The 16194-nt window shown below is 44.0% G+C and overlaps 1 protein-coding gene across 3 annotated transcripts in view; it reads right to left on the bottom strand.

Annotated features, from left to right (window-relative positions):
• Nucleotides 1-316: 316 nt before the first annotated feature.
• CUNH1orf35 (chromosome unknown C1orf35 homolog) overlaps nucleotides 317-16194 on the bottom strand; it is a 58629-nt gene continuing 42751 nt past the window's right edge. For all 3 annotated transcript variants that reach the window (XM_073561022.1, XM_073561024.1, XM_073561023.1), the window contains exon 9: nucleotides 317-765. In XM_073561022.1, the coding sequence (XP_073417123.1) occupies nucleotides 528-765 (238 nt within the window). In that variant the 3' untranslated portion in view covers nucleotides 317-527. The remainder of the gene's footprint in view (nucleotides 766-16194) is intronic.

Raw genomic sequence — 16194 nt, 5'->3', positions numbered from 1 at the left:
TGGAGCGTAAGTACACTATTGGTGAGATCAGAGGACATGCACACACTGTGCGGGGGTGGAGCGTAAGGACACTATTGGTGAGATCAGAGGACATGCACACACTGCGGGGGTGGAGCGTAAGTACACTATTGGTGAGATCAGAGGACATGCACACACTGTGCGGGGGAGGAGCGTAAGTACACTTGGTGAGATCAGAGGACATGCATACACTGCGGGGGTGGAGCATAAGTACACTGCAGGGGAGGGGACTGTACACCATTGGTGAGATCAGAGGACGTGCATACAGTGTGCGGGGGTCTCACAGATTGAGAGGGGACAGGGAAGATGAGATTTATTAATATAAAACAGTATTTACAGTGAAATCAGGAAAAATAAAACAGGATATAGAAAATCCCCTATGATGTCTGCAGGCAGGCTGCGCTCCCAGACGATAGCTGTGGCGCTGCTCACCGCTCCAGCACATCAGTGACGAGGCCGCCCAGTCCTTGAGTGGCACAGGAGGCTCCCCGTGGATCGCCCTGCCACCATCAATCCTCGGAGTCTGTGTCATGCCGTCGTTTGGCCCCACGTGGAGACTGTGACCTCCCTCTTCTCGTCTTGGTGGGGGTCTGTGCCAGGCGGCGAGGGGAGCTGTCACTGGAAGAATTGCCGTTATGGCGATGTGTGCGGCAGCTCTGTTCTGATGAATGGCTGTCAGGTCTGCCGGCACCAGGGGGAGGTCGAGACGATGATGTACGATGCTTGGAGAGGTCCATCCTCTTCCCCCTAACAATAGAGGAGAACGGTCACACAACAAGCACAAAAGGAGGGGAAAAGTGCAGAGCCGAGCGCGGCCGACACGATGAGAAGAGGCCTGGTCTATACAGCACCAAACACTATACACTGTAGAGCCATAGGTCAGATTACAGCACAACATACTAGACAATAGCTTGCAAAAGTATTCACCCCCTTGGCTGTTTACCTATTTTGTTACATTACAAACTGGGTGCAAATTTTTGTGTAATCTGATTTCCATGTGATGCATCAGCACTAAATAGTCTAAGTTGGTGAAGTAAAGAAAAAAAAAAAAAAAAATCGACATTAAACTTATGGTATCAAAGAACTAAAAATTGTCATGTGCATATGTATTCACACCTTTTGCTATGAAGTCCCTAAACAATTCTGGTTCAAGCAGCTCCCTTAGTAAGTCCCATTCTTAGTAATTGCACACGGGGGAAGTCCTAAGTGTCACGTGTCTGTCATTATATACACTTTACTGAAAGGCCACAGAGGCTGCAACACCATTAACAAGAGGCGCCACTAACCAAACACCATGAAGAACAAGTAGATCGCCAAACACTACCATGAAGACCAAGGAGATGTAAATACAACACCTCGAAGACCAAGGAGATCTCCACACAACACCATGAAGACCAAGGAGATCTCCACACAACACTATGAAGACCAAGGAGATCTAATAATACAACACCTCGAAGACCAAGGAGATCTCCAAACGCCACCATCAAGACCAACGAGATCTCCAAACAACCCCATGAAGACCAAGGAGATCTCCAAACACCAACATGAAGACCAAGGAGATCTAAAAATACAAAACTTCGAAGACCAATGAGATCTCCAAACACCACCATGAAGACCAAGAAGATCTCCAAACAACCCCATGAAGACCAAGGAGATCTCCAAACACCAACATGAAGACCAAGGAGATCTAAAAATACAACACCTCGAAGACCAAGGAGATCTCCAAACACCACCATGAAGACCAAGGAGATCTCCAAACAACGCCATGAAGACCAAGGAGATCTCCAAACAACACCATGAAGACCAAGAAGATCTCCAAACAACCCCATGAAGACCAAGGAGATCTCCAAACACCAACATGAAGACCAAGGAGATCTAAAAATACAACACCTCGAAGACCAAGGAGATCTCCAAACACCACCATGAAGACCAACGAGATCTCCAAACAACGCCATGAAGACCAAGGAGATCTCCAAACACCACCATGAAGACCAAGAAGATCTCCAAACAACCCCATGAAGACCAAGGAGATCTCCAAACACCAACATGAAGACCAAGGAGATCTAAAAATACAACACCTCGAAGACCAAGGAGATCTCCAAACACCACCATGAAGACCAACGAGATCTCCAAACAACGCCATGAAGACCAATGAGATCTCCACACAACACCATGAAGACCAAGAAGATCTCCAAACAACCCCATGAAGACCAAGGAGATCTCCAAACACCAACATGAAGACCAAGGAGATCTAAAAATACAACACCTCGAAGACCAAGGAGATCTCCAAACACCACCATGAAGACCAACGAGATCTCCAAACAACGCCATGAAGACCAAGGAGATCTCCAAACACCATGAAGACCAAGGAGATTAAAAATAAAACACCTAAAAGACCAAGGAGATCTCCAAACACTGCCATGAAGACTAAGGAGATCTCCACACAACACCATGAATACCAAGGAGGTCTCCAAATAAGTCAGTGACAAAGTTGTTGAGAAGTATACAATATTAAACAGGCGCGTCCCATCCGTGCTCACCAATTAACTTCCAGGGATCACTCAACAACGGAAAAATCTAAGTTCAGCACCTGATACAACTAGTATAATACAAGAAGTACGCCTGCGTCTGAGCAACTTAAACATTGACAAATCCCCCGGCCCAGATGGCATTCATCCACGGATACTGAGGGAGCTGAGTTCAGTAATTGACAGACCGCTGTATCTCATATTCTTAGACTCTTGTAACAGGTCGGAGCCACAGGAATGGAGGAGGCTCGCGTGGTACCGATATATAAGAAAGGTGAGAAGGTGGATCCAGGCAACTACCGTCCGGTAAGTCTGACATCAGTAGTGTGACATATGTGAGGGCATTATAAGAGGGGACTACAGAGATATATTACAAGGGATAATATAATAACTGACAACCGACACGGATTTATGAAGGATACGTCGTGTCTGACAACATGTTGGGTTTCTATGAGGAGGTGAGTGCAGATCTGGATGTAGGTAATGTGGCTGGTGGGATTTATCTGGACTCTGATCCTGCACCACATAACAGCCTTATACTGAAGCTCCAGGAGCCGGGAATGGAAGGGAAACAGAGTCGTCAAATGGTACGTTCTCTAAATGGGATAGTCAGCAGTGGGGACCGCAGGGATCTGCGCCGGGAGCAGTGGGGACCGCAGGGATCTGCGCCGGGAGCAGTGGGGACTGCAGGGATCTGTACTGGGAGCAGTGGGGACCACAGGGATCTGTACAGGGAGCAGTGGGGACCACAGGGATCGATTCTTTTTAACCTTTTTATTAGCCCCTTACTGACTGCTGATGGGATAGTACGTCAGCGGTTAGTATCCCCTGCTTTGATGTGGGCTCCGACGGTGAGCCCACCTCAAAGCTGCCCGCAATAGGCGCGGGCAGAATCGCGATCCGCCCGTCCCTATCAACTAGATAAATCCCGCTGTCAGCGGGAATGTAACTAGAGCTTCTGGCCGAGTGGCTGGAAATGAGCGCATTGACAACCCCCGTCACGTGATCTGGGGTCAGCGACACTTTGACTGCCACCCTGTGGTCGGCGCTCATAGCACTGCTGTATTTCTGCTACATAGAGGCGATCTGATCATCACCTGTATGTAAAAGAGCCGATCAAGTATGGAGGCTATTGAAGCATGCCAAAACTAAAAAAAACCAAACCATAAAAAGTTCAAATCACCCCCCTTTCGCCCCAATCAAAATAAAACAATTAAAAAAAATCAAACCTACACATTAGGTATCGCCGCGTTCAGATTCCCCCGATCTATCAATAAAAACAAGAATTAACCCAATCGATAATCGGCGCAGTGAGAAAAAAAATCAAAACGCAAGGATTACATTTTTTTGGGTCGCTACGACATTGCATTAAAATGTAATAACAGGCGATCAAAAGATCGTATCTGCACATAAACTGTACCATTAAAAACGTCGGCTCGGTGCACAAAAAATAAGCAGTCACCCAATCCCAGATCACGAAAAATGGGGACACTATGGGTACCAGAAAATTGTTTTTTTTTTTAAACAAACCACTTAGATAATAAAGAGCCCAGCCATGTCTGGTGTCTGTGAACTCGTAATGACCTGGAGACTCATAATGGCAGTGTAAGGCTGTGTGCAGACGCTGCGGAATCCGCTGCGGATTAATCCGCACGGATTTTGCAAAAAACGCAGATAAACTGCAGGTCAAAAGACCTGCGGATTATCTGCGGTTTAGCCTGCAGTTTGGTCCTGTGGATTCACTATCTCCACAATGGTGGAGATAGGAACCCGCAGCGGATTCCGCAGAAAGAATTGACATGTCAATTTTTTCTGCGGTTTCAAAACCGCAGGAAATCCGCGCGGATTTTTCCGCAACGTCTACACAGCGGTTTTTGTTTACCATTCATTTGAATGGTACTGTACACCGCAGCTAAAACTGCTGCGTGTCCGCAGCGGCCGGAACCGCAGCGGATTCCGCAGCGTGTGCACATACCCTTAGCGTCTAGTGAACCCGGCAAAAAAGCCAAACACAAAACAAGTGTGGGACTGCACTATTTTTGCAATTTTACCGCACTCTGATTTTTTTCCTGTTTTCGAGTACACGACATGGTAAAACCAATGGTGTCGTTCAAAAGTACAACTCGTCCCACAAAAAATAAGCCTCACACGGCCATATTGACGGAAAAATAAAAAAGTTATGGCTCTGGAAAGAAGAGGAGGGAAAAAAGCTCAGGTCATTAAGGGGTTAATGACCTTGTGGATGGATTGAGAGTTAAGTGTCATCTTATTCTTAAGGCCCCGTCTCACATAGCGATTTCGCTACATGTGACACATAGCGGCGCCCCCCCCCCCCCCCCCGGATATCGCTGATCGTGCTCGAATGGCAAGGGACTTTTTTTTTTTATGGCTGGTGTCCCGCTGCCCAGCATGCATCACTGTGTTTGACACCTACGAGCGACCTCGTTGGCAACTCAGAAATCACGGACGCAGGCGGGAGTCGTCAGAATAGCTGCTGTGTGACAAAGTCCCAACGACCGCCGAGGTCGTTATACAGATCGCCGGGTCGTTGCTGCGTCGTTGAGTAGATCGGCCTGTTTGACATCTTACTAGCGATCATATAGCGACGCACCAGCGATCCCTACCAGGTCGTATTGTTGTCGGGATCGCGGGTGCGTCACTAAGTGTAACGGGACCCTAATTTTACATTACAATATTACAGAACCATCTGGAAGAGGCGTCTGATGGGCAGACACTTGGCAAATGAGGTTTAATGTAAATAAATGTAATCTCCGAGGACGGAGGAATCCTATAGCTACATATACATTAGATGGGAGAATACTCAAGACCACAGGACAGGAGAAGGACGGGGGATTCTGAGTACAAGTAAGCTGAGCAGCAGCACTCAATGTCAGGCAGCAGCCACAGAAGTAAACAAGGTTTAGGACATATAAAACGATAGATAAAATCCCGCGATCCCAACGTATTATTACCACTTTATAAAATCACTGGTAAGGCCTCATCTACAACATGAGAGCCAGCTTTCAGCTCCACATTTGAAAAAGGATATTCAGAAGTTAGAGGCCTCTCCTCTATTACTCATTTTTGCCTCTAGGACATTATTGCAAGAAGGCTTGGCTGATTGAGTAGATTACACAAGAAGGAAGACACACAGCAAGTCAGCAGGATCTAGGAGCAACATGGCAGATGTGACAACCTACATGGTGAGCTGCAACATGAGCTACATGTTCACAGTTCAACCAGAAGAAGAATCCACCTTCACCTGTGAGAAGTGTAGACTACGGGTCCTTTTAGAAGAAAATTTGCAGCGTCTGGAAGAAAGAATTGCAACTTTCAAACTCATCAAAGAAAATGAGGACTTCCTAGACAGAACAGAAGCATCTTTATTGGTCACAGAAGGTGAGGAAAGTGTCAGAGAACCTCCAAAGGCAGACGAGTGGAAGCATGTGACCAAAAGAAGCAAAAAAGACCATGGAGACATCACCAACCAACTGAGAAACCGATACCAAGGCCTTGTGGAGGATGAAGATGGCGCACCTAAGGATGAGGCACTACCAACAAGCAAAGAAGAAAAGGGCACACAGCAACACCCAGAAGTGACAACAGAAGGTAAAGCCAAGAAGCGAAGAAGAGAAGTAGTGGTGGGAGACTCAATACTGAGAGGCACAGAAGCAGCCATCTTCAGACCGGACATAACTACCAGAGAAGTATGTTGCCTCCCAGGTGCGAAGATCAAGGATGTGACCGATAGGATACAAAGCTCATCAGTTCCAAGGACATCCACCCATTTCTTCTGATACATGTTGGCACCAATGACAGCGCAAGAAAGGACCTACCAACAATCTGAAAGGACTTTGAAGAATTGGGGAAGAAAGGAATTGGATGCACAGGTAGTTTTTTCTTCTATCCTTCCAGTAGACGGGCATGGCACCAGGAGATGGAACAGGATCCTTGATGCGAACTGGCTAAGACGATGGTGCAGACAACAAGGATTCGGATTCCTGGACCACGGTGTGAATTACCTGTACGATGGACTCCTCGCCAGAGACGGACTACACCTCAACAAACCTGGGCTCGCTACACTCATCAGGAGGGCGTTACACTAGAAGAGGGGACGGGAGGAAAAACGTTAGACACGAACATGAAGCCGGAAAATATACTGATGAAGGCTATGAGGTGCGGCAAAGAAGATGCAAGACAACATACTCCGTAGGGAGGTAAGAAAATGTCTAAAACAATCCACAGGGTATTAGATTGGAACAAAACAACTCGCAAACGGCAGAAGCCTGACAAACAAGATGGAAGAACTAGAAGCAGAAACATCTACAGGTGACTATGACATAGTGGGAATAACCGAGACATGGTGAGATGAAAGCTATGATATGGTTTATACCTTGTGGGAATAAAAGGAGAAGAAATAGGAAAAACCCAATGTGGCCAAACAAAGAAGTAAGAGGGGCGATTAACGGTAAAAAGAAAGCATTTACACTACTAAAGCAGGATGGCCCCGCTGAAGATCTAAGAACTATAGGGAGAAAAATACTTTATCTAAAAAACTAATTAAAGCTGCCAAAAAGGAAACAGAGAAGCACAAAGGAGAGTAACAATAATCCCAAGCTGTTCTTCACCTATATCAATAGTAAAAGAATCATAAGTGACAGTGATATTCTGGATGATCTCACTGAGAATAACTGTGTAACTCCATATCAGCATGGGTCTATGAGGAATTGCTCCCATCACACCAATCTAATCAGCTTTTATGAAAAGGTAAGTGATATAGAAGGGTTAATGATTTGCCTTTATACGCCTTTAATTCTTCAATTGCCTTTTGCCTTTCATTGCTGGAATTATTCTGATGACACAGCAGACTATTAGTCTCTGCTTCAAGGAGACTATACTTTTTATCATATATGTTCTCAATAGTCAGCAACATGTTCTGGGTACATGGTAAACATGGTATGACCCTGGGATAAACGGTGGGGGCCACATAAGCTCCATAGAATTACATATTGTTGTAAATGGTATAAGATTGCCTTGTGTTTCATTACATCAGATAAAGTGATTTGCCCACGGCCCGTGTGCAGTCTCTTTTGTTTCCAAGCGCTTGTAAATTAAGGGTGAAAACTCCTAATTTGGCCTCACTGGTGATCTGGCATATCTGACTTTGGTCAGAACGAAAACAGCTACAACATAAGCTATAGACTGGACCAAGGTGAGTCATTGGATGTGGTATAACTTGATTTTTCCCAAGAGGTTGGTACACAAAATGAGAATGCCGGGTCTGGGGGAAAATGTGTGTAAATGGGTAAGTAACTGGCTGAGTGATAGAAAGCAGAGGGGGGTTATAAATGGTATATTCTCTAACCGGGTCGCTGTGACCAGTGGGGACCGCAGGGGTCGGTGTTGGGTCCTCTTCTCTTCATCATATTTGTTAATGATCTGGTGGAAGGTTTACACAGTAAAATATCGATATTTGCAGATGATACAAAACTATGTAAAGCAGTCAGTACAAGAAAAGATAGTATTCTGCTACAGATGGATCTGGATAAGTCGGAAACTTGGACTGAAAGGTGGCAGATGGGGTTTATCAATGATAAATGTAAGGTTATACACATGGGAAGAAGGAATCAATATCACCATTACACACTGAACGGGAAACCACTGGGTAAATCTGACACGGAGAAGGACTTGGGGATCCTAGTTAATGATAAACTTACCTGGAGCAGCCAGTGCCAGGCAGCGGCTGCTAAGGCAATGTGATACAAATGAGTCAAGTATGAGTGTGTGCCTGGGTTACGATAGGTATCCAGTTTTCAGAACAGGTGATTATGGAAGTCACGCTGCCCATATGCTACTATCTTAGAGTGTTATTATCATGAAGAGTTAACTTTGTGACAAGCAACATATGTTGAACTTTGAACAGTAACAAACAACCTTGAAGCATTGCGTTGTTAGAAAACAACCTATTGCGCAATGGCAAGATACTGATGATTCGACCTAAACATACTGCACAGATGTGATAGGGGAGGATGTGGAAGCTGTGTATTAAAAAGGTGACCCTGTGTCAGCAAGGTAGGGACAATACCAAAGGTATCGTGGACGCATGGTCTCTGTGATGACAAGACCAGAGTATTTCCCTCTCGCTGACACTGTGGTCCCTCCAGTGGAGAAGTGATGTTACAATACTTGGTAATGTATTGATGCTTATTTCTCTATATACTATAATTCATATTAATTGTATGATTCACATGAAATGAATTAACGAAACAGGGTAATATTATATCTGCCATTCCATAATTCAGCATTATCCTGGTGTAATCTTAATAAATGGTTACATTATTGTTTTACCATAAAACTGTATTCAGTGTGCCTAATTTGTATATTAGTGAGCGTTACGTAAGTAAGGGCGTACCCGCCCTGTCACTTTGACGTGGTAAAACAAAAATTGGCGTAGTCGGCAGGATCTTGAATATCTGGAAGGGTTCATTTGAGGGGTATACTGGACAAAAGGTAAACATTATGTAGTCAAATCCATGGAATAGATTGATTTTGCAAGTTTTTTTTCTTTGTTGGGCACCAATCCAGATCTTCATAATTCCAAAAGTATAAAGGTTTTTAAGAAAATTGTTTATAAGAAATAATCCTCACATCCTAACTTATTTTAGAGTAAGAGAATAATTTGTTGGCACTAGGCCAAAATTTTCGGCTTTTTGGCACAAAGTCAGAAAAAAACAAAACATCAAAATGTTTAAGAAAGGGAAAAAGAAAGCGGATGGTTGTGTGGGGATCCCCGGCTGGACCAGGGCTCCATACAATATTATAGCACAGGAAATGCGTTGTTGTGGATTGGCAGAACCCTGGGAGAATAAGCGCAAAGGGTCAGCACCCACTGATGTTCATGTACTCAGGGGTGTCCCCGCAAAAGCGGGCGATGTAGAGTCTTTAGGACGGCGTATGTGGATTTTACTCAGTGCATACCGAGATATGCATGAGCAAAACACCCATAGGCAAAGAAAGTTGTCGGAAATGGAACAAAAAGTGATGGAAATCGAGGGGCAAGAAGTGGTACTGGAATGCAGCACTAGATTGCTCCGCGATAAGCTAGAACATTATCAAAACATTGCAGAAAGGGCTGCTGTAATGATAGCTCGAAATAAGTATAAAAAACGCAGAGGTAGAGTTAACATAGAAAAGGTGCCTAAAAGTGTTGCATCTACCTCCGCAGCCTGGGATCCGGATCATGGGGATGTGTGGGATACCACCTCCTCTGATGAGGACTGGGAATATTCCCCAGATCCTACTATTAATCCACCCAGTAGGATTACAGCGAAACCCATTAAAAAAAAAATCTGAAAAGGACAGAATATGAAACACGAGTCCCAGCACGGGAGGGTGGGGGAAATCTCAATATGATGAGGATGGACAGCCCATCTGGGTAGAAGACGTAGAACCTCACATCTGTAGTCGAGTGACTGTGGATGACATTTTAATGCGCTTTGGACAACACGATGGGGAAAGTGATATAGCTTGGCTGGCCAGAATACATGATCAGGGAGGAAATGGAGCACAACTGGATGCGGGCGATGTAACAAAGTTTATCACTTTGTCCAAAGATCCCACCATAGTGAGACATATCAAAATTCACTTCTCAGAAGGGGAAAAAGGACCCCATAGTTTAGTGACTATTATCGCAGCAGCAATAATGGACAAATATGTTACTGAAGCAGACATACCCCTTCATGAAAAACCTTGGTTTACATTAAGGGATGGTGTTGATCGCCTGAAAGAAGAGGCGATGACGGCAGCTATTGGGGTTTTAGCTATAGAAGAGGATTATCTTCAGCACCCTTTGACCGCCACCTTGAGAAGCCGGATTGTGAAAGCTGCTCCCCCAGCTTATAAGGATGTGGTGCTGACCTTAATGGCAGCACTCACAGGAGAGAGTCGTAGTACCGTTATTACACGTATGAGAGAGCTGCAAGATATGGGGGATTGCGGATCCGTGAAACCAAATATTAATGCCCCCAGTCACCCAGGCAGCTCTAAACCTGTTAATCCTGATTGGAAGAGTGCTTCTAATAATAATGATCCTTTACAAAACCCAAGGGTGTCTAGGAAAGAGATGTTTCGGGCTTTAATAAAGGCTGGGATATCCAAAGAGTCTATTGATGGGAAAGAAACTGGAGAATTGTGGAAACTGTACAAAAAGGTCCTTTCTGCCAAAAAGATTGATACAAAATCTACAACCAAAACCAAAGGGTCAAAAACAGAAAAAACTAAGGAAGTCGTCAAGCCCAAAAAGGTCGCTTGGGATGACTTCCAACACGTTTATCCGTGGGAGGAGTTGGCTGCTGCTGTGGCCCCTCGAGTGATGGCACAAGTGGGGAAGAGTGTGGCAGCATCCGCCCCTACTCCTGAGCTAAAGTCTGGATCCGATAGTGACGCATAGGTAGCCAGTCAAGGCCCTGTTCGGAGAAAAAGGGATGAACGTCCCTATGTAAACTTGCAAATTCATTGGAAAGGGGGAATGTTCGGAGTCCCCGCTTTAATTGATACAGGGGCGGAGGCTACTTTGATTTATGGAAATCCACAGAAGTACAAAGGCCCTAAGATTAAAACTGCTGGACTAGGAGGAAAAGTGACAGTGGGTGTATAAAGCCAGGCTGCTTTCAAAATAGGGAATTTACCTATCAGAAAATACAGTGTGTTGGTTGTCCCTATCCCTGAATATATCTTGGGAATAGATATATTAAAGGGAATGACTCTACATCTTAAGGAAGGAAAATTTTCCTTCGGGGTCCAAAAACAGGATCTTGTACATTGTCATACAGCAATGGTGGGCAAAGTTAAAATGCCGCCAATTCATGTTCCCCCAGCCACTAAAATGGTAGCCATGAAACGGTACAGGATCCCAGGGGGTCATAAAGAAATTGGGGAAAAAAAATCAAAGAATTGGTGGGAGTAGGAGTAATGCGTCCTACAACCACTGCATGGAATAACCCAATTTGGCCAGTAAAAAAGAGTGATGGATCATGAAGAATGACGGCGGCTTATTGGGAATTGAATAAGCATACTCCTCCCTTGATCGCTGCTGTTCCGATCACTATTGTTGAAAATATCCAAAGTCATGATGGTACTTGGTATGCGGTAATAGATTTGGCCAATGCCTTTTTCACTATACCCATAGAGGAATCATAGAATCATAGAATCGTAGAGTTGGAAGGGACCTCCTGGGCCATCTGGTCCAACCCCCTGCTCAAAGCAGGATTCGCTAAATCATCCCAGTCAGATGTCTGTCCAGCCTCTGTTTGAAGACTTCCATTGAAGGAGAACTCACCACTTCTCGTGGCAGCCTGTTCCACTCATTGATCACTCTGTCAAAAAGTTTTTTCTAATATCTAATCTGTCTCCTCCCATTCAGTTTCATCCCATTGCTTCTAGTCTTTCCTTGTGCAAATGAGAATAAAGTTGATCCTTCTACAATGTGACAGCCCTTTAGATATTTGTAGACAGCTATTAAGTCTCCTCTCAGTCTTCTCTTCTGCAAACTAAACAATCCCAAATCCTGCAACCTTTCCTCATAAGACAGGGTTTGCAGACCGGTCACCATTCTGGTCGCTCTTTTCTGAACTTGCTCCAGTTTGTTGATGTCTTTTTTAAAATGTGGTGCCCAAAACTGGACACAATATTCCAGATGAGGTCTGACCAAAGAGGAGTAGAGGGCAATAATGACTTCACGTGATCTAGACTGTATGCTTCTGTTAATACATCCTAGAATTGCATTTGCCTTTTTTGCTGCTGCATCACACTGTTGACTCATATTCAGTCTGTGATCTATTAGTATACCCAAGTCTTTTTCACATGTGCTGTCACTTAGCCCTATTCCTCCCATTCTGTATATACTTTTTTCATTTTTATTTCCCAGATGTAGTACTTTGCATTTCTCCCTGTTAAAAACCATTCTGTTAGTTGCTGCCCACTTCTCCAGTTTATTTATATCTTTTTGAATCCTCTCTCTCTCTTCTCTAGTATTAGCTATCCCTCCTAGCTTTGTGTCATCAGCAAATTTAATCAGTTTACCCTCAATTCCTTCATCTAAATCGTTGATAAAGATGTTGAACAATACAGGGCCCAGGACAGAGCCCTGTGGTACCCCACTTGAGACATTCTTCCAACTAGATGTGCAGCCATTTACGACCACTCTTTGGGTCTGATCACTAAGCCAGTTATGAATCCACCTAACAGTTGCCTTGTCCATTCCATACTTAGTCAATTTTTCAATAAGGATTGTATGAGAGACTTTGTCAAATGCTTTGCTGAAGTCAAGATATACTATATCTACAGCATTTCCTTGATCCACCTAATCAGTAATACCGTCATAGAAGGAAATTAAATTAGTCTGACATGACTTATTAGTTACAAACCCATGCTGACTCTGTTTAATCACTTCATTCTTATCCAGGTATTGACATACATGTTGTTTAATAATTTGTTCAAAGATCTTTCCTGGTATAGAAGTCAGACTCACCGGCCTATAGTTGCCTGGGTCCACCTTCTTCCCCTTTTTGAAGATAGGAACAACATTTGCTCTTCTCCAGTCTTCTGGGACTTCTCCTGTTCTCCAAGAATTTTCAAAGATTATGGAGAGGGGTTCAAAAATTTCTTCTGCTATCTTCTTCAGTACTCTGGGGTGTAATTCATCTGGACCTGGAGACTTGAATTCATTTAGGTTAGCTAAGTGTTTCCTCACTATCTTTCTGTTTATAGATATCCTGGATTCTTCTATTCCCTTAATAGGACAGTGAATAACAGTTGATGTTACATTTCCTTTCTGAGAGAAAACAGATGCAAAATAGGAATTTAAAAGTTCAGCCTTCTCAACATCCTGTCTTACCATTTCATCATTTTCATCCTGTAAAAATCCTATAGCATCTTTGACTTTTCTTTTACTTTTGACATATCCCCAAAATCCTTTATTATTGCTTTTGACATCTCTTGCAAGCCTCAATTCATTTTCAGCTTTAGTAATCTGATTTGTGCCCTGCAGGTTCTGCAGACAGCATTATATTCTTCTTTAGATATGCCTCCCTCTTTCCATTTTATAAACATTTTTTTCTTCCTTTTTAGCATGTGCTTAAGTTCTGTGTTCATCCATCCTGGTTTCCTTAAATGCTTCCTATTCTTCCCTCGTTTCGGAATTGTTAACAACTGTGCTTTGAGAATTTCATTTTTCAAGATTTCCCATCCTTCCTGGACATTTTGGAGAAGGCGCAAGATCAGTTTGCATGCACCTGGCTAGGGAGGCAGTATACTTTCACTAGGTTGCCTCAGGGTTGGATTCATAGTCCAACTATCTGTCACCGGACGGTGGCCGAACATTTGGATGAGTTCCCATTGCCTGCAGAAATAGTTTTCGCATGATATACTGATACAGGGAAAAGATGAGGAGTTAGTGAATGATCAGCTGACCAAATTACTATGTCACATGAGATCCAAAGGGTGGGAGATTAATGATGCTAAGGTCCGGCTCAGGCGGTCAAGTTCCCGGGAATCCAATGGAACAAGGGTCATAGGGAGATTTCACCCAAAGCAAGGCATAAAATCAATTTCCCTATTCCCAAGTCAAAACAAGAAACCCAATCATATATTGGTCTTTTTGGCTTCTGGAGACCGCATATCCCACATTTGGGGCAATTGTACAAGGTGACTCTGAAAAAGTATGAATTTCAATGAGGTGAGGAACAACAAAAAGCTTTTGAAAAGGCCAAAGAGGCCATTCAACAAGCTGTAGACTTGTGGCCCATTAAGGAAGGGGACATTGAATTACATGTTTCCATGCAACACCTGTATGCAAATTGGTCATTGTGGCAAAAACAGGGGCAAAGAGAGCTCCCCTTGGCTTTTGGAACTGTAAATTACCGAATACGGGAGAAAAATATACCCCATTCGAGCAACAGCTACTAGCGCGCTACTGGGCGTTAGTGGATACTGAACAAATGACAGTAGGACATGTAGTTCTATTAAGACCTCAGATACCCATAATGCAATGGGTATTATCAAATCCTAAAACCCACAGGGTAGGACATGCCCAAGAACAAAGCATCATTAAATGGAAATGGTATATTTCAGAAAGGGCAAAGAAAGGAGAAGGTGGGGTTGTTACCTTACATGAAAAAATTGCTGAAATATCAGAGGCTCCAGGAGTGAATCCCCTCCAGCAGCTCAATTGGAGGAATCTCCAGTCAAATGGGGACAGAGCTATTCAGACTTGTCAGAAGATCAACAGAGGCACGCCTGGTTCACGGATGGATCTGCCAGGTATGTCAATGGAAAAAGACAGTGGAAAAGTGTAGGATACAATCCAAAGTTGGAAAAACATATAACCATGGAGGGAGAGGGAAAGGGCAGTCAGTATGCCGAGCTGTATGCTGACTTTCTTGCCGTAAGTTTTGAGCAAGGAAATGAATGTCATTTGTACACGGATTCCTGGTCAGTGGCAAATGGATTAGCCACCTGGATGATGGGGTGGAAAAAACATAACTGGTTGATCCATGGTAAAGAGGTGTGGGGCAAAGAGGTATGGCAAATCCTGGAAGAACTAATTCAGAATACCAAAACAACTGTGTTGCATGCTGATGCACATGTACCTATGGACTCACGTGAACATCTGCATAATTCCGAAGCAGATAAAGCAGCTGCAATACTCACAACATCCACTGAAGGAGAAGACGACAAAGAATCATGGTTACAAGGTACAGCTATCTGGGCACATCAGAAAAGTGGACACCTGGGAGAGAAAGCCACTTACAGGTGGGCCCAGGAGGGAGGGATTCCTTTGACCTATGATATAATAAAACAAGTCATATTGCAATGTCCAGAGTGTCAACATTCACAAAAACGAGAGCTACCGCACACAGTCATGGGACACATAGGAAGAGGACAGCTACCAGCTCAGATTTGGCAAATGGATTTCATTGGTCCCTTGTCAGAAAGTAGGGGGTGTAGATACACAGCTGCAGACACCTTCTCAGGACTGATGGTGGGGTTCCCTTGCAAAGCAGCCACTCAATGGAGCACACTTAGAACTTTGGAGATAATCACTCAATACTATGGGACCCCACTACAAATACGAACTGACAATGGGGCACACTTCACAGGACAACAGGTCCGAGAATATGCTACACAGAATAACATTAGGTGGCTATGTCATATGCCATACTATCACCAAGCCGCTGGTTTGGTGGAAAGAATGAACGGATTATTACAATCCATGCTGAAAAAATTAAATCAGGGATCTGATTCACAATATGGTCAATGGAGAGAGAATCTAAGTGAAGCATTACAGATTCAATGACACCACTGATGAGAATGCGGACTCCAAATCTCAGGATACATGAATCACACGTGATCGATGCCATCATAGACTGGAAATTTGATGAGGGAGCAGTAGTACCAGAGAGATCTGCCCCTTTGTCTGCTGGATTGGTTGTGTTAATAACCCCAGGTAAGGTGGGAGTCATTCCCACAGGTTTGGGATGTCAGATTCCAAAAGGACACTATGGGCAAATAGCTACGAGATCTAGTTTTGCCTTAAAAGGAGCAATGGTGATGGGTGGAGTAATTGATGCAGATTACCAAGGTGAAATTA

Source organism: Dendrobates tinctorius, unplaced genomic scaffold, assembly GCF_039654945.1.
Source record: "Dendrobates tinctorius isolate UK_male_01 unplaced genomic scaffold, ASM3965494v1 ptg000311l, whole genome shotgun sequence".
Classification (NCBI taxonomy): domain Eukaryota; kingdom Metazoa; phylum Chordata; class Amphibia; order Anura; family Dendrobatidae; genus Dendrobates; species Dendrobates tinctorius.
This window is presented reverse-complemented; position numbering and strand designations above follow the sequence as displayed.